We start from the raw sequence: 19,459 nt of genomic DNA, 5'->3' as shown, positions 1-19,459 counted from the left end.
AACATCGCGCACTGAGTCTGTATCGAGTCTGTATTGAGTCTGTATTTTCTCTGGAAACTTTGAAAAAGGCTTCTAAAATCACGCTAGTACATAAAAATGAATGAAAATGACAATTTTTTCTAATATGGAGCACCGAGTCTGTATTGAGTCTGTGTTTTCTATGGGAGCTTTAGACAAGGCTTCTGAAATATTGCTAGAAACGAAAATGTGGACTAAGCTCGAATTTTTCCTTGAAAAAAATATATTTTTGTCGTATGCTGCCATTTTTAAAGTATATTAGAAACGGAATTTCCCAAAATATTTATTTTCATCATGTTTAAAAAAATGTGACGTCCAATTATAGTTGAATCGTTAGACCTCAGACGTTAGACCTTCTCTTTGACACTTTGACTTAAGGTACTATTATAAGATGAAAGGCTCTTTTTTTAATGCTATTTTGCAGCGCAGTCTACAATCATTGATCATCAAAGCTAAATAAAAAGTTGTCAGTAAAAGCCTGTGTCCGATAGGCTTTTCATCAGCACCACGCTTGGTGTTCTTGACGAACCATTTCATCAGACTGTTCAAGTCACAATTGTGGGGGAGTTTGTCGCGTCGCTTGTACAGCCTCTCGTATCCAATGAAGGCAACATAGTCATTTCTTCCATTAACGCTACGAAGACTTCCCCAACCTAGATGGATATTTCTGCTGGTGCCACTTTCAACCCCTCATACTATACTGATATGTACGTCTTCTTTACTTGTAGGTGCAACTATTACATCCAATACACAAAGGATTCTCCTCAAAATTTCCAGCGACACTCGCTGTGTTGTCTACTCATTTGCTAACATTAATTTTATATGATATATTTCGGATTAAAATCCATAATTGACACTTCAATGCTTATATAATTGAAAATTTCATGATAAAATATAATATAATTACAGCGAAACAGAATTTGATTTTTATGATTTTTCATTCAAATTTATAAATTCGAAAATAGAAGTTTTCAGCTCAAAAAGAAGACGCATATTTCGAAAGTTTATTTTTTACAAATATTCTAGGTTATTTGGAAAATCTAAAAAAAGTGAAAATAACATTTTTGTATTCTAATATTCACTTATTATCGTCTCTATTTAGCAACTAATTAAATTAACGAAATTCTTAACGGCGCTGTCATACAGTAGATAACAAGTATCCGAAATTACTAATCACGAAATAATTTCAAAATAAACTTGAAGTTTTGATGTTATAATTAATCAAATTTTCTAAAAACTAATTCGAGTTCTGTCTTCTTGGAGTAGGGTTAACTCCAAAAAAGTTTGTATATTTTCTTCAACATTATTTTCAAAGATTTTTTACAGAGTTAAATCGAGACTGATTTAAGATATAAAGAATAGACTTCATATTTAGAATTTTCAAGCTGCACACATCGGCTGTGTCAACATTATTATACCACAGATTCCCAAGAGAGTGCTAGTACACACGCTATTAACAAGAGCGAATAGATCAGAGAAGTGGTTTCTTTAAATATGAATCAGACTATGTTGCTGCTGAGAGAAAAGTGGTTATCAACCATCTCTCTAGAGATTAAAACCTCTACCACTACAAAAATAAGATCCTGGGTATTATATTATAATTATTAATATACAAGAGAGCGATAGGAAACATGTTTTAAAAAAACCGATTCAAAATCGATCACTTGGTAAAAATTTGAAAAGAAAAAAAAAGTATTGAACGAAATAGTGCGAGACAAAATCTTCAATTCAACATGAAAAATGCTTGATTCGAGTTGGTAAAAAGATCCGGCAACAAGAAGGTCGCTTTTACTTTCGATTAAACAAAAAACTCAACGGAAATTTGAACGCGACTAAAGAAGTCATGTTCAATAAAAAAAAAAAAACAATGGGTAGAAAACCAGATCAAGCAACGTCTTGAGATTTCTTTTTTGTCTCTACCAACAATTAACTGGATATCCAATAGGGAATATAAAGTAAAGAAATAAAGTTAAGGTTCAACAAATTATCATTAATTACATTATATATGTAATTGACAGCTAAATAAATGATTTATAAAATTTTACACGGATGATGTTGAAAAAATTTTTTAGAAAAAAGAAATAATTGGCTCTAATCGAAATTTAGAAAAATGTTTTTTCTACTAACGGGTAGATTTCGGTGGTGATGGAAAACTTTCGACTATTTTAAAGAAAGCTCCTGTGTCTGTGTATAATCAACATTTTATCTATAATACTCTTGAACAGATCGACTGATTCGAACGATTCTTATGGCGATTGAGGAAGCTCATCAAGACTAAGGTCTAATTCAATTTGAAAACCAATTACACTTGTGCTTTTCGAAGTAAAGAGAAAAACTTCCTTTTAGTATTTTTTTTCGAAGTTATAAATGACCCAATCAATTGATTATGTGTAATTAAACCTAGACAAATGAATACTTTCAACTGATCGCCTTATCAAATGACCAAGAGAATTTAATGGAAAGTTCCAAAAACTGGATAGAAATCAATAAATATCTATTAGAAGCCAATAAACATTTAATAGCTTCACTAGTTTTTGATACTTTTGATTGGATTTTTCCAGTTTTTCAATAGGAATGGTAATCATTCAAATAAATCAGCTTGTTCCTCATCGATAATTTGGAAACACAAAAATTTTCAAAATCGACACACGTGAATAAAAAATATATGCAGATCTATGTGTAAATTGTGGTACTATTATATATACTACAATTCAGTTAAAAAAATTTTCACAAAGGGCTGACCGGCCAATTAGCATCTAAAGAGCTCTCGATAGAATTGTACCAGTTCAACGACTTTAAGGTGGTTGAATACTTCAAAGGATAAGGGCACTTTAGAAAGAGAATTTGTTGATTTATATTTTTCTTCATATAAAACCAAACTCAAAAGCTGAATATGTATGTATACCTTTTTTATATATTCTTTCATTCATGCGAAAAAAAATAAACTTTTTGTACTTGAACTTTGAATAAATATTATTAAAATAATAACAATGACTACAGACTCTTTATAAATTGAATGATTTTTTTTGTGTACACCCTCTACAGTACATAAAATCTTGTAGATAAAATCTGTCGATAACTAAGAAAAAGCTTTCCCTTTCATATAAAACTTTTTTACAAATAAAACAACCCTCTGCAGTGGCTGTTATTTGAAAAGTTTTTACAGTCGATACAGGGGCTATCTGTACTATTATTTTGCTGTTGATAAATTTAGCTGAGTCGGTAGCACTCTCTGTTTGACTCGGGAGCTTGCGCAAGGTGGTAAGCGAAGAAATCTTCCTTTATAGTATCGGAAAATTCACTTTACTGATGAAAGCACACTGATAGCTAGTTGAGGGAAATCTACAACCGAAATAAGATGTCAAGTTGACTGCAAAAACTTGATGGTGTGAATAGTTGACGGTAACTTGTAGTCAATCAAAAGTAAAATTTTGATCATTCAAGTTTTTACTCGCAACTTTCTGTCAAATTGGAATTGACTTCTGCTCAAGTTTTTTCCACAACTTGAAGGCTACTTCCTGATTCAGTTTGCATTCTTAATACGACTTTAGATTTACGTCAATTTTAGTTCATGTACTCATATTATAGTCAAAACTTGGAACAGCAAAACTTGACGTTAATCTGACCGAAAACACTGACAGCGAGTTTTGCAAGAGAAAGTGAGACTATCAGGGTATACAGTGCAATTATTCTTGAAAATACTTCCTACGACGGTAACGATTTACTTTTTTTCTTTCTCAACTTTGCTATTCATCTTAAGTACAAAGTTACATTCAATTAAACGATCAAAGAATCCTTATATTGAAATATATAGATTTGATTAATTATCTATTAATTACAAATTTTTTTTCTCAATACAAACTAATTTAATTTGAAATCCAGACTTATAACTTTTTTACTGAATCATTTTTCTCCACAAAAATTAAATTTAATTGGATCGTTTGAAATGTTGACAATTTTTAATTATATAAAAAATCTAAAAACTCTTTTATATCTTTTCCAGTCCTTTTTTTCTTTACTTTATAGAAAATTTATAACTTCATGAACCTTTGACATTCAGTTTGAAATAAAAATGATGAATATAATAAAGCTTAAATTAAAATTATCTTCTTTCATTCATAAAAAGTATATCTTAGAATATTTGAAAAGTAGCAATTCCACTTGACTACTATTTTTTTTCCTGTTTGTTACTTTGTATTCACTCATTCTCATAATTTTATAATCACAAAGCTAAGGCGAAAAAAGAATCAGACGAGTTCGCCGTTAAAAATAAAATATAAAAAGAATTGTAAATGCATATATATAATTATATTCGTTCTTCAATATATTATAACATTTCAATAGGTGTTTCTGAACTATGAAAACATAAAAACATTGTTTTTGAGCACTTTTGCAATATTTTTTTACAATAAGCAACAGAGAATACCAAAAATTCAAACTATCCCGGTTCAAAAAAAAACTTAAATTTGACTTTTTTAAGAAATTTAAGTCAACTAAGCCATATGGCTTATATAAGTAAGTCAAAATCCATGTCTTTCATAAACTTTTGACTTGCTTTTGGCTAATTTAGTCTACTTGCTATCCATTTAAGTCAAATTTAAGTTTTTTTTTGACCCGGGATAGTTAAAAAATACAATTTTTGTTTTTCTGTTCCTTATTTGAACTCAAATCTAATTATCTTTGTTATCTAAATTGGATAAAAACGATCAAGTCAAGCTATTTCGATATCTTCTTGAATCTAAATTCAAGTGAGCTTCTTTCTTTCTCTCTCTCTCTATTTTCCGCTCTACAATAATCTTGTCTTTCTCACAAATAAATAGTAAGTCAAGTACTTTACTACCAGAAATAAAACCGTTACGCTCGGAAAAATTCCGAATTGCAGAACCTAAAATATCTCAACTTAAGCGTTTAGTGAAATTGAAATACCGGACAATTATTACTGCATGACAACTGTTTAGTTATCGTTATTTACATTTTTTAAAAAAGAGTGTACGTAAGAATGTAATACATCACGTTCATATTTTTGGAGTTTTTTTACTTTCTTATCAAAACGAAATTCTTCAAAAACTAATAACTTATTTTAAAAAAGAAGAAAAACAATGTGGCATGAACAAACTAGACGAACGAGAAAGCTTTTACGTTGGGATGGATCATTGCTCTGTAAAGTACAGATAGCGGGTTTTGATGTGATCAGAGAGCTGTCTAACTGAAATGAAAATAGAATGAAACGAGAAAATTCAATATACAGACACAACCTACAATTTACCACAATCCCGTACTAAGCTAAAATTTATTACAAACAAAATAATTTACTTTTTTTTAGAAAATTTTCATTTCGAAAAGTTAACAATAATGTCATCTATTAAAAATAAAAATGACTACTCGCTGTAACTTAATAATACAACCAAGAGTTAAATTCAACACCGGAAACTACTTGGACTTTTTTTGTTTTTTTTTTTTTTTACACGAGCAGAAAAAATGATCGCATTAAATCAGTAAATAAAAAAAAGTTATGAGGTTAAAGTAATTTTATAAATCACCAGATAAATTGAGATAAAAATAAACGCATTATTATGTTACCAACTACATTAGCCATCAGCCATCAGGTAAGTTCTTAAAGTCATAGATACCCAATCATTTCTCTTCGCGTGGCAATCGATCAAATTTCTCACTACTACAGAGATAGACGGCCGAGTTAATCGAATTGGTTTACGAGCCACTCCCAAACTCCTGGTTAAATTTACCAAGTCACATTCTATTCTCTCTCGTTTTCAGAAAAAAAAAAAAAATAATGGAGAATTGTATAATTAGAAATTTTGAATTATTGAGTAATTAAGTCTTCGGATGAAGTAAAAAACCCGAAACCCGATCAGTACCATTAGTCGCTCACTTTAACTGATTAATGCGTTTTTATAATTTTAATAGAAAATTTTTTAAGTAAAAAAATTATCATATAATTTTTTAAAAGTGTTCGAAGATACTTTAACCCAAACGGAAAAAATATATTCATTTAAATTTAATTTTTTAATTTTTTTTTTTTATTTAAAGTTATGAAAGTCAACATAATCTCTTATAAGACAACTTTAAAACCTTCAATCATAAGTTTTTTCATTTTAAATAGAAAAAAGTAATTTTAATAATCAAAAGTTTTTAATATATTCAATATTAAAATTGTATTTCAAGCTACAATAATTATATAAAACATATAATTATTCTTATAAATATAAGTTTTCAAACTTCAATAATGAAATAAATCTTCAATAGCCAACGGCAGAAATAACTTGAGATTTGTTAAGAATTTATCAAAAAAAAAAAAAAATTTATAAATGTTGATAACAAATGGGTTTTTACGCAGTATACACAGAGTTAAGATACGGAATTTGGGTGTCGGCCAATGTTATGATTCGCGTGACTTTAAAGCTTATCTAAAAAGTACATTTGGTCATTAATGGAGTCTACGAAGGTACGTCTCTATGTGCAAAATTATACAGGATATCATTTAAATGGCTAGGTATTTTAATCTTTACTTCGTGATTTACATATGTACTTTATTACAAAAAAAAAAAAAAAAAAAAAAAAAAAAAATAGATATATAAGAAGAACACAAAAAAATTGCGCCCAATGTGGTTACTCGCAATCTAAGTGTTCTGTATTAATTATTAAATTTAATTCCTATGAAATAGTTGTAAATATAACTTAATTTTTTTTTTAAATTTGTATTACTGATTATAAATATTTTATCAATAATTGTCATGTAATAGGTCATTGGGTGTTTTATCTATCTTTTGCTCTTAGAAAAAAAACTATATGTCTACTTTGACGCTATCTAGCAAAGAAAATGCTTTTAAATGAAATCATTAAATTTTTGCACCAAAAATATATTAGACTATTAGAGAAAATACAATATTTCTAAATGTTATTTTTTTTCTCAGTGTAAATTTATCATTATTACTGGAGTGTCTAGAAAAGTTTACAAAAATATAAAAACGTTCATTTATAGTATTAAGTTAATTGATTTCTTCTTAGTATTTTCCGTGATTTAAAAAAAGTTCGTCGTGTCCCGTTTTGAAGTTTAGAATAAATGATTTTTTTTTACGCGGGAGATGAAATACTCTCTTTACTATCATCAAAGAGTTTGCAAGCCGAAAGCAAAATAGTTTATAAAATTTATAAAAAATTAAGTGTTTACTGCGAAAAATAATTTATTGAGATGAACATGATTACTAAAAAGTACTTATACGGAAATATAAAGAAATAAATATAAAAATATAAATACAAAGTATTTATCACGAAAGTAAAGATAAAAATATATCGCGATGCATATTGATAATGCAATCAATTTTCTTTATTAAAATAAAATAATGAGACTATCTGATTTTTTCATTGACAATCTAAACTCAACATTTTAATTAATTATCATTATTTATCTCATCCGATCTGTTTTTTGAGTATATAAATAAGAATATGCGCGCATAGTACGTAAGTGTCAATCCGACTGTTTACATACATTGTAATTATGAAAGTAATATTGACACTCGTAAGCTTCGCGGCGCTTGCTCAAGGTATTAAAAAAAAATAAAGATCAATTTTTTAAATTTATTCGTAATTTAATAAGATTTAACTATAGAACTAATATATGAAAGCATAAATCTGCAATATTAATTTGTAAGTTTTAAATTAAACTGTGAGATGAATTAATAACATTCAGCAATTTTGTAGCTGGAGTCTTGCCAAAACCTTTTCAAGGGCGGATTGTCAATGGAAATGATGCTCAACTTGGTGAAATCCCGTATCAAGTAAGTCGATATTTTAGTAATCAATATTGTTGATACTCTCTTTTAAGAATACTTCACAAAATATTATTCAAACGACAAAAAAAAATAATAAAAAATATGCATTTCGCGAGTCTCTTGATAAATAATTACTCAATATTTTACACGATAAAAGATTCTAATATTACCTATTTGAATTTACGATGTAATAATGATTATATTTTCAAATAAATTTTAAAACCCGACGGGAATATCATAAAATATAATAGTAGTAAAATTTTTAAAATCTTTATTAATGGGAATTTATTTCAACATTCAGTGTGCACCCGGTATGAAATTAAGTGCCAATTTTTTCAGTTTTCATAACAATTTTTTTTTTTTAACTTATAATAGTTCTTTATAATCCTTATATGTTTGTTTTAGGTATCACTTCAAACACCTTATGACTCTTTTCACTTTTGCGGAGGTTCAATTTTAAGTGAATTTTACGTTATCACAGCAGCTCATTGTGTTAAAGGGTAAATAGAAATAATAATAGTACCAGAGATACCACGAAAAAGGACAATATAATATTTTTTCAAGTAAAAAATACTGATAGTGTCGCTTTTTCTAACTTTTAACTTTTTCCATTCATATTTTATCATAAAAAAAGTAAAGCAATTTTAATTTCTGCATATAAAATTTTTTTATAAAAAGTTCTTTGTACAGACATTTTCTGTATAATCTGCTAAAAATCAGGAGTGAATTTGGAGTAAATTACATTTCAATCCGTACTCACTCATCACTCGAACTTAAAAAAATTCTCTCGGTGTAAATTTTACTCCGAGAGAAGTAAATAAATAAAAAATCATCTACTACATTCACTTCGGTATTAATCCGCAAATTTTTTAGAGTACAGTAGGACCTCGTTATAAGACTATTGATTTCTCTCTCAAACTATCACGATACCTGGTTTATAAAAAAGACAGCAAATAGTCTTATAACGAGGTCCGACTGTATATAGATATTCATAATTATAAAATGGAATTTATTTTGCCCCTACCGTTGACTCATCATAACTAATTTATACATTTATATCAATAATTAATCACTGTGCTTATGGAATTAAATTACAGAAGTTCCCCAAGTGATATAAAGGTTATTGCCGCTACAATTGATTTAAAAAAACCTCAGTCAACTCATAAGGTCATAAAAATTATAGTACATAAAAAATATAATCCTATAGATTCATGGCGTCATGATATTGCTCTATTAAAGGTAAAAAATGCCTTTAATATTAGCGATGTTATGAATTTCGTTACTCTGCCGAATCCAAATGAAGAAGTACCACAAAATTCTATCGCGGTTGTATCTGGCTGGGGGCGATTATGGGTAAATTGAAGTTAATTTTATAATTTTTTCCCCTCTTATATACGTGACTTGTTTTTAAATACTCAATTTAAATACCACAGGAAGGCGGAATTACTCCAACTATTCTTCAAAAAGCCGAAATAATTATTGCTGCTCAGGATTATTGTGAGAAACAATATAGTTATCAAAGTTTGAATATATATGATACACATGTTTGTGCTTACGATCCAACAGAAGAAATTGGCTCGTGTCATGTAAGTATAATTAGTGTAATTGAAACACAATGCAAATTATTATTAATGATAATTAATAATAATTTTTAACTAATTTATTTGTATGTTTAAGGGTGATTCTGGCGGACCTTTGACAGTTAACGGTAAACTTATCGGTCTTGTGTCTTGGGGGATGGGTTGTGCATCCACAGAATACCCTACTGTGTACACACGAGTTACTGAGTATGTGCATTGGATCGAAGCTAATGCAATTTAATTAGTTACGAATTTTAAGAAAAGTTGTTAACCGAACCAATTTTATATCTGTGTAAAATAATAACTATATTATATAGTTTTGCTTTAATTGTGTGTTATTTATTTTGAATACTAGAACAATTCAACCTTCTAAGTTTTCACTCCATATTAGCGATTCAATGTCACTACACATCAATTAGTGCTATGCAGGTTTGGATATACACAAATTTACATTTATACCGATTCCCAGTTACACGGATTATAGCATAGCGACAAATCCAATGATAGATTAATTTCAAGTCAATCGTACCCTAGTCGAAAAACAGAACTTTATTTGAACCTCTGTAGTACAGAAATGGAGATAAGAATAGCATAAAAGTTCTAGAAATACTAGAATACGTTTATTTGCAGCCTAAATTTGGGTTTAAATCAAAGTACGATTTTTAAACCCAAGTAATTTGTCACTTGAGAAAATATAAATAAATGAAAACCTACTCTACTTGTGATTATATCGACAAATACTTTTATTTTCAACCGTTTGCATCATAAAATTTGAAAAAAATTATTCGAAAACTACGATTGAAAGATAATATCAATCAGTTTGAAATAACGTATATCCGTGTAAAAAAATTCATTTCAAAAATCTCTCAAAGCTCAAAAAATTGACAGCTCTACAATGGAAAGGAAAACTGCAGAAACCCGAGTAGCACAGAGACTAATTCAAGATGTCATAAAAATGTCTTGAAAAGGACAAGACAAATTTTATTTTGACTCATAGCCAAGTTTTTTTTTTATAGAAATATAAGACGTACATATGCTGGTGTTAGGAGTCAGGAATTTGTGTTCTTTTTCCCGTCTAAGAAAAGTCATCTTAGTTGACAAGTTGTTCAGATGACATTTGATATTCACGTAATTTACTTTTTACCACCGTTTCTGTCGAGTTTTTTAAGCAGAATTTTTTTTACGACATAAATTTCATTGTTTCGTGCCAGCATTTTGGTGCCATCGATAAAACAAAAAATAGCTTTAAAGCTGCTAAGCGATTAAAAATAATTTTAATGTATATAATTATAAAGACAATTTTCGCGAGAATCAATAAATAATTTGTTAGTTAGATTGTAAATTGAAAGCTCTTTTAAACGAGTACTCAGATCACATATTTAGTATCAATAATTTAAAAAATATACATATAATAAATCATTATCCATCAAATGAAATTTATGAAAATTTTTGAAATTATTAAAAATAAGTATGTTACGTTGGTACTCGATTGAGGATTTAAATTGTGACTCTGAAGTTGGCCGACGTCTTATAATTTTTTGATTTTTTTCAAAACAATAAATTGTAAAAATATTTTATAAAATTACACTTATAGTTTTTAAAATTTTTTATACGTGTAAATTTTTTTTTATTTTGAATTAGTTTGTTTTAAAAAAAATCAAAAAATTGTTAATTGTCTACAAACTTCGGGGTCATTTTTAAAACCTATAAAACTAGTTGACCAGAAGTAATTACTTAAAAAATTTTTGAATACTTATGAAGTATTAATTATGTAGATTGTTATTATAGATTTTTTTTAGCAGAAAATTTGTAGATACCCTCTTTTCCAAACGAATATTTATCTCAACATATATTTTTATTTATATGAAATAAAATATATGTATGTTTATCAAAATATTTATTATGATGGAGAAATTTTTGTTTGTGATTATAAGTGATTGTAATTACTTATTTACTCACATTGAGTTAAAAAATAACATCACATTACTTCAATCAATTGTTTTGTCAATTGTGAGAATTCATTAAATGATTGTCGCAAATTATATGATATAATTTATCACTCATTATCAATATTAATTCTTGTAATTAAATATTTTTAATTATTCATATTTAATTAATTCTTTGATATTCATATTTATAAGTAAAATAATTATATGTAGATGACAATAGTAAACAAATGTTTCACATGTTTACGATTTCGCCATTTTGTAAAGAGCTCCCTCTTTTCAAACAAGTGGGAGAATTTAAAATTTAATTATTTAAATAAATTAAATAATTATTTTGGTATAAAGTAAAATAATAAAATTATTATAAAAAAGTAATAAATTACTCAATAAAATTTCATGTTCAATAAATTTGAATGAAAAAAAAAATTTGATTGAAAAAATTTTTTGAATTTACTCACTCTTCCCGCCACCTGCATTCTCTGCTACAAGTACTCGTACAACATCGACGCACAAATAAATAAATTAAACGCACAAACATTTATCAAATACATTAAATGAATACAACTTATTAATCACTACACTAAAACAAGCACTCGAGAATATTATTTTCTATAAAACACACGCGATCAAATACTTTTTTTTATATTAAAACTCTGCCGACCGACATGGCGTCACCCTGAAGTTAGTGGACATTTAATAATTTTTGAATTTTTTTTTTCAATAATTCAAGTAAAAAAAAAAAAAAAATAAAAATACTCACACGTAAAAAATTAATAAAATTATCGATGCATTTTTTAAAAATATTTTTTTTTATAATTTATAACTTTGAAAATAATATAAAAATTATTCGACTTCAACTAACTTCACTATCATGACATGGCGTCATTTAACACGAAAGCTAAACCGGCACTGAATTTACTTTTTTCACAAACTTACATTCACTGACACACACAATTTAATATCACAAACTATTTATTAATTAATCAATAATAATTTTAAAGTAACATCACATTAATTACCGAGTTGAACAATAAATAAATTAATTATTTAAACGAGCTGAAATGATCACGACAATGGGGCTTCGGTTGAGCGGGAGACTAGCTGGCCCGAAATGCAATGCGGGATGTGGGGGAAGGGAAGCTTAGGGCGCGCGCGCACTCCACTTTCGTCGCTACTGCGCAGGTCCCTTCAAGCGTCGCTACTGTGCAGGTCCCCCCAAGCGTTACTACAACTGCGCGTGCGTCCAGCATTAAATCGCCGGCGTCAAAGTGCTCGGGACTCTTCTTGCTCGTAATTAAATAAATAAATCCATTGTTTTTTTGTTTAATTAAATAAAAACGTTTGTCTTTAAATATTCTTCATCGCTCAATGAACATTTCGCGACTATAATTCAATCGGTACTTAACACAATACGAGTAAAGAAAGTCATTTAATAAAACCGTATCATCTCTTCCATTGTCGGACTACCAGTGCTCGGTGTCGTACGAGTGTGAATGTAGCTGACAGTTGGCAATTTTTTAAATTTTGATTTAGATAAATACAATGTAAGTTAATTAATAATTATTACTGCGTATTTAAACAATTAAAAAATCAGTACGTGCATTTTCGTCAATTTCATTATTTGAATTAATTAATTAATTAATTTATTTATTTATTTGAAATTTATAAATTATCTCATTCGGCTGCATTTTCACTCATCGTTGTCGTTCGGTTCCGTGATTGAAAACCCGGACAATTGACTTTTATCGATTATTCTTCATGCAGTAAAGTGTTTAAAAAATATCAGTGTCTTGTGAATAAGTGTAGTTTTTTTTGTTAAATGATAAGTGTAAAAATATTTTTTTTTAGTGCAAAAATAATTTTTTTTAATTTTAATTGTAAATCGAGTTTCATAAGTGCATAGTGTTTTTATGCTTAAAATCAGTGTTCAGTTTGTGTCAAAGATTTGAATCAGTGTATTTTCTCGTGAACTATTATTCAATTGTTCAAATTCAGTTTTCGAGTTCAGCGTCGATGGATGAATCACAGAGCAGCAAAATGTAAGTTTTTAAATTTTTGATTGGCATAATTATTTATTTATATCTTATACTCGAAAAATAATTTATTACTTAAAATTAATGGTTTAACTTACGACTTACAATTCGTTAGAACCGTCTCATAAATTTCTATAAAAAAAAACTTGGCTTTAAGACAAAATATAATTTATTTTGTCCTTCTCAAGACATTTTTATGATATCTTAAAATTGTCTCTGTACTACTTGGGTGTATAAATGTATACTCTTGTAAAAATATCGTTATTTTTTTTAAGCATTTGATGCCCACACTTATTAATAGAAAGCATATTTATGACCCTTATTATTAAAATTAAAATTTGCTCTTAATCTTCGCGGGAAATACGGATGTAAATTACATGGGAAACTTAAAATGCTATAATATGTGCGATAATTCAAACCCATAAAATATTCACGAGACAAGTTTTCATATTAGCATATCAGTAATTATCATTTTATTCATCTATGTAAAAATTAAATGCAAAATGCAAGTACTAGATGTGACTCGTTCGCGTACTATCCCTTTACTTTTTTCGAATAAATTAAAAAATCATCGATTTGAAAATTTATTGCGTCATTTTATTTTAAAATATATATGTACGTTACATATACATTTTATTCAAATATATTTATTGACTTTTATTAATTTTCGGGTAAAATATATCTGTTCTGTTTTAAAATTTACATTTACATTTAAAACATTTTCATATATACATGCATATATTTTTATTGTTCATTCATCGGTTATTTTAATAAATATTAAAAAAAAAAAAAATAGGCAATGCGTCGACGCTTCACTGTATCACAGTCGAATTTAAAAAAGAATTTTAAAAGAATAAAAAGCGGGTAAGTCCTTTGAGTTGAATAAACTATCGGCCACAAAAAGTCAAACTCTTCAAAGTTTTTTAAAATAAAAACTAAAAAAAAAAAAATCGCACTGGATAACAGCAGATATTTACAATGCTAATGAAATCTCGTTTACGTTACCTCTATTTTTTTGAGTGAAATGCGAGCATCTAACGCTTTTAAATAACTCGTTAAAAATTTCCCGGAATTTCCCTAACACTGCTCTTTTCCTTTCCTTTTAAGATAACTTATATTCTAAGTAGAACAGAAAAAAAAGTATTGACGAGTAAAACTAATTTAAATTCTTGACGATGATGCCGCACAAACACCTTTGACGTAATCATATTAGCAAAATAAGATCAGACAGCAATTAATATTTGACTTTTGAAATTTAAATTTGAGCGGGTACACTGTCAAAAATTTTTGGACTAAGTGTAGTGTAAATGACTGTAAAAATTTGGTGTAAAAATTACACCGACAGTGTAAAGTCCTCGGAGACCATTTTTACACCAAAAATTTATTACAGTATCTTAATAATAATTGAAATCTTCTGTAGAAAATGAAGTTTTTTTACAAAATAAAGTAGGGACTGATATGTAAAATAGTCTAAACAATCAATTAATGCAAACTAGAGCCATTATTATTTTTGTTTTATCAAACGCTTGTAGGTATGAATGAGTAGTCTATTTTTCAATGATAAGGGTTACTTCAATGACCTGTAGTCTCTGAGTTATTCCCTCAGGTTATATCCGCGGACGCCATTGCCCTCCCTATCTCAAGCTTTTATTCCAGGGTGCCAAGGCGAATTCTAGCCTCGTTGGAAGTTTAAAGTGTCTCCGACCCAATTCTTTAGAGAAAAGCTTTCAGCTTTACTTATACCCAAGAGACAGCTATTATAGACATTGAAGGATTTTTAAAAATATCAGTAAATAATAGTATAATATTTAATAAATCGACGGGCTGGACAAAATTAAGAGTTTAATTTTTATTTTTACTTACATTAAAAGATAAAAATAAATTTTAAACTATCATCAGAAAAAAACAATTTTACTATTTACTGATTTTTTCAAAACCATTCCTAATAAAAACTGATGATCTTTCAAATCTTCCATTTGCGACATCCCCTGAATTAATCCACTGATTAAAAAAAAATACAATGAGTGTAATTTTGAAACCATCCAAACTAGTTACTCCTGAAATATTAAAAAAAAAACAGTTATTTTCATAGTTCTTCACTTACAATGTATTAAAACAAATCAACTAATTAAAATGATATATATAATACTTGATTTAATTGAAATGGCTCGCCGAGATAAAAAGTTAATTAGATCCTGAAATAATTGTAGCGGTATGTTATGAATTATTTAAAGAAAAAACATGAATTAAAAATATTTCTAAATTAATAACCTTTGAGTCTTTTTGAATTCCGCAAGTTTATTCAAAGCGATCGATCTACTCGACAAGTGCAGAATATTTACATACATAGCATACACCCATAGTTTTATTTTTCTTTACAATTTTAAATTTTCTTGTCGGAAAGTTTAAAAGTAATTTTGAAACTTTAATTCTTCACTCAAAGATGTTTATCATAAAAGTTTATTTTGCAACGAAAAGCTGTTGGTAAAAATTTTCTATTTTTAAAAATACTTATACACAGAAATTATTTTATGTCGCTTTAAATTTCTGTTCATGTAATAAATCAATAACCTGTTGTAGTCTCATCTTAGAGAATCTGTTTTGTACGGTATAATAATAATAGCCATTAAAGTTATGCTTGCCACATAAATTCATAATCGACACACTTTGCATTTAGTGTCATAATTATCACGTTCGTATTTGACGAAATTATATATAAAGCTTTTAACTCTTACAGTACTCTATATAAGTTCAAAAGACTACTATTTTTTATTAGATGCCATAGAAATCTACCTATTGCATTTGTCTTCGCTGAAATTTTCAAAGAATTTCGTCATAGTCTATTATATAATTCGTCGAGTAGGTTCCAAAAATACCATTGGCTCAAAAGTTTATAAAACGTAACAAAACACGTCTTGTTGCAACGATATTTCTACAATTCTGAACGAATCTTAATAAAACTTGGCACACTTATTCTATAAATAATCAACTCAGTTAAGTTCAAATATGAGTCAAATCGGTCGATTAGTTTAGAAATGGTGGCGATTTGAAATTTTTAAATTAATGAAAAATGCTACTTCCGCCGGTTTTTTCTCAAATATCTTTTTAAGGAAAACGTGTAGCGTTATTGGGTAGAAAAGATGTCATAGCTGATAAAAAAAGCTATATTTTCCTTTGCTTTATCTTTTATTTTACGATAAGTTCTCAAATTTCAATAAAGGTTCCAAGTTACATGAGTGAATTTTGTGTTATGATAAAAATGTCATCATTATCTTTGAAAGTTTTTTACAGGGTTACGAAATTTTCTTTACTTATTCTTTAGGAAATTATATTGATCAAGTTTAAAAATTAATAAATCGCCTGAGTATTTAAGAAAAAGTGGTAATTAAAATTTTCAAATTTTATTTCCGGCGGTTTTTGAGCTTGAAATTTATAAAGACACAAAAAAAATCAATTTTTAATTCAAATTCATCTTGAAACTTTAAAATAAAAAATAATAGGAAATTTACTTCTATTTTGGATCAAGAATGACCTTTTTTTAATTCCGTTTTGAGTTTATTAACAAGTCGCATTTTTTAATTAACTGTTCTAATGTTAAAAAAATTTTCTTTATAAAAGACATTAGCCGCAAATTATAGCGAGACTCAGTACATTCCAGAAAATATATCATCTCTAGTATTTGTCTTCTTAACATTTCAAGACAATAAATACTTAAAACTATAAAATTTATTTATTTGAATGTTGAAGCGAAATTTTGAATAAAATAAAATAATTAGTATTAATTTTATCTGAAAAAGATTTAATATAAATGATCAATGGTGGGTTTAAAATAATTTAAGGACCACACTATTCCTGCGCAAGGGTGAGAAAGCGGTCGATAATTCCGTTGATGCTTGATGTAGGGGTAGGTTAGCGACACAGCCATATATTTACTACTATTGAGGGGCTACTAAACATTCTACAGATGCGACAATCAAGAATTGTTATGAAATACCTACACAATATATTAAACCCCAAACTATTGTTTTTTCAAACCACAAAAACAAGCTTTAAATAAGCCAACAAAAAAAAAAATAACCACAATAACAAATTAAAATTCTTCCGTCTCTATCTCTATCCAATATAGGTCATATCCTGAAATCCATTTAGTTCTTTTGAGCTTTTCAAATTTATTGATTTCCTGCTAGCATTTTATTCTCAAGAGAGTTTATAAAAAAAAAAAAACCAACACCAATTCTTGCTAAAAATGAAAAACCCTTTTTTTATAAATAAATTTCCCAACAATAGTAAAATGAAAATTCATTTTACCAGAAAATTTTCAATTTTTCATCTTTTTATTGTCTTCTATTATTATTTTTTTATTTTCGCAACTTTTAAAATAAAGTTACCGGTTATCTGTAGCGTAAATATTTATTTTCTCAGTGAATTGAATACTTGAAAATGATGAAGTATAATGGCCATAGAGAGACGATTCTGATGTCCACATGGTGCCATTAAAGTCACTCTTTATCACAATTCACACAAGTACATTACGCGCATACATGTTATGTTTTTTGTAATAACTTTTGACTTTTTAAATTTACAAAACAAAAATAAACTCTAGCTGTCTCTCCGCTTGTTTTAACTTTCATATAAATGAATACATTGATAGTAAAATAATATTTGATATAAATTTACAATATTTACGTAAATATTAAATATTTCCTACCTGTTTTCGAACTGGAGTTAGACATTCCTCTTTAGTTCTCTCGAATCTCTCGAACTTGAAGCTGTTACTCCGATACAATTCATTATCACTCTGCTGACGACGGCACAGTCTTCTAGTAAAAACACCAGACCCACAGGGTGCACACTCTGTTGCAAGTTCCCAGTGTAATCCAAGCATAGCAAATTCAGCGGTACGTCTAGCGACAGCATATCCAGCTCGTCTCACCCGACACTTGACACGCTTAATACGTCCTTCCGCAGACTTTGAATGACTACACGGTTGACTTGTACACTCGCATGTGCGTCGCGACCGCCGTGATTTAATGGTATGAGCACACGGTGTTGCATCGCACTCACATCCTGTTTTTTCTACTGAATGCTGACAATTAGATCCCTCAGGACATTTGCAGGATACATCGATATTTGAGGAATTTTTAATTCGCGGAGGCATAGGAGCTGATGGAAATGAAAAGGAACCTTGGGGACGACGACGTGATACTCCTGAGGCTGAACTGTGACGACACGGACGTTCAGTGCAATCACATCTGTAATCAAATTTATTGATAAGTTTTTTTTTTTTTTTTTAAGCGAGGATGTTTGATTTTTTTTAAAACTAAAATTTGAAATCAGTGGAACGAAATCTGAAAGTTGACAGTCGATGTGATTTTTCGCTCTCCTTCATCTCCATTTCGATCTTCATGCGGAATATAAAAATTACATGAAGAATTACAAAAAAAAAATGAATTAAAGCTACAAAAAAAAAACTGATCCTGAAGTTGACAATTAGCAATTTTCGGAGTTTTTTTTTTTTTTTTTCAAGAAGTAAATTACAAAAAAAAAAAATCTAAAATTATGCACATGTAGAAAATTAAAAAATCTATAAGTGCAATTTTTTAAAATATTTTTTTTTTATGATTTGTCGTTTTTAAAAAAATCTAAAAATTATTAGACGTCAGCAAACTTCAGTATCTTGTATAAAAACTCGATCAGGTACTGGGTCTCTTACTTTACTCGCTAAAAAAAAATACATATTGACTTTGAGTATTAAAAATAGAGAGAAAAAAAGAATGTTTACCTTCTAACTCTACGCGAGGAAGGTCGATTTACGTGGGGACACGGCTGCGACTCCAGCGGGCAGTCGCAGCTGTTCCGAGGCCGCGTGCGTCGTACCCTAATCAGCACAGGATGAACAGGACACGGTTGCACTTGACAAGAACAAACAATAGTTTGAGGGCCATGAGTTTTCCCACGGGTGTTATCACCGCGTTTAGATCGTGAATCCACGTGCAATTGGCATGGTTGTATAGAACAGCCACAACGTCCGGCTGTACCACGACGTCCCGCACTCTGAACACGTTTCCACACCCGCTCCATTCAACTACCGG

The 19,459-nt window shown here is 28.7% G+C and overlaps 1 protein-coding gene across 2 annotated transcripts in view; it reads right to left on the bottom strand.

Annotated features, from left to right (window-relative positions):
• LOC103568270 (uncharacterized) overlaps positions 1–19,448 on the bottom strand; it is a 113,009-nt gene extending 93,561 nt beyond the window's left edge. The window contains exons 1-2 of one of the 2 annotated variants that reach the window (XM_008545064.3): positions 19,150–19,448; positions 18,076–18,619 (exon numbers count right to left, since the gene is read on the bottom strand). In XM_008545064.3, coding sequence (XP_008543286.1) covers positions 18,076–18,619; positions 19,150–19,448 — 843 coding nt within the window. Of the gene's footprint in view, positions 1–11,792; positions 11,987–18,075; positions 18,620–19,149 lie in introns of those variants that run through there. The other variant, XM_008545073.3, reaches the window with a different exon arrangement.
• Positions 19,449–19,459: the final 11 nt, after the last annotated feature.

The sequence above is a fragment of the Microplitis demolitor genome, chromosome 1 (assembly GCF_026212275.2).
Source record: "Microplitis demolitor isolate Queensland-Clemson2020A chromosome 1, iyMicDemo2.1a, whole genome shotgun sequence".
NCBI classification, from domain to species: domain Eukaryota; kingdom Metazoa; phylum Arthropoda; class Insecta; order Hymenoptera; family Braconidae; genus Microplitis; species Microplitis demolitor.
The sequence above is the reverse complement of the archived record's forward strand: the minus strand, read 5'-3'. Positions and strand labels throughout refer to the sequence as shown.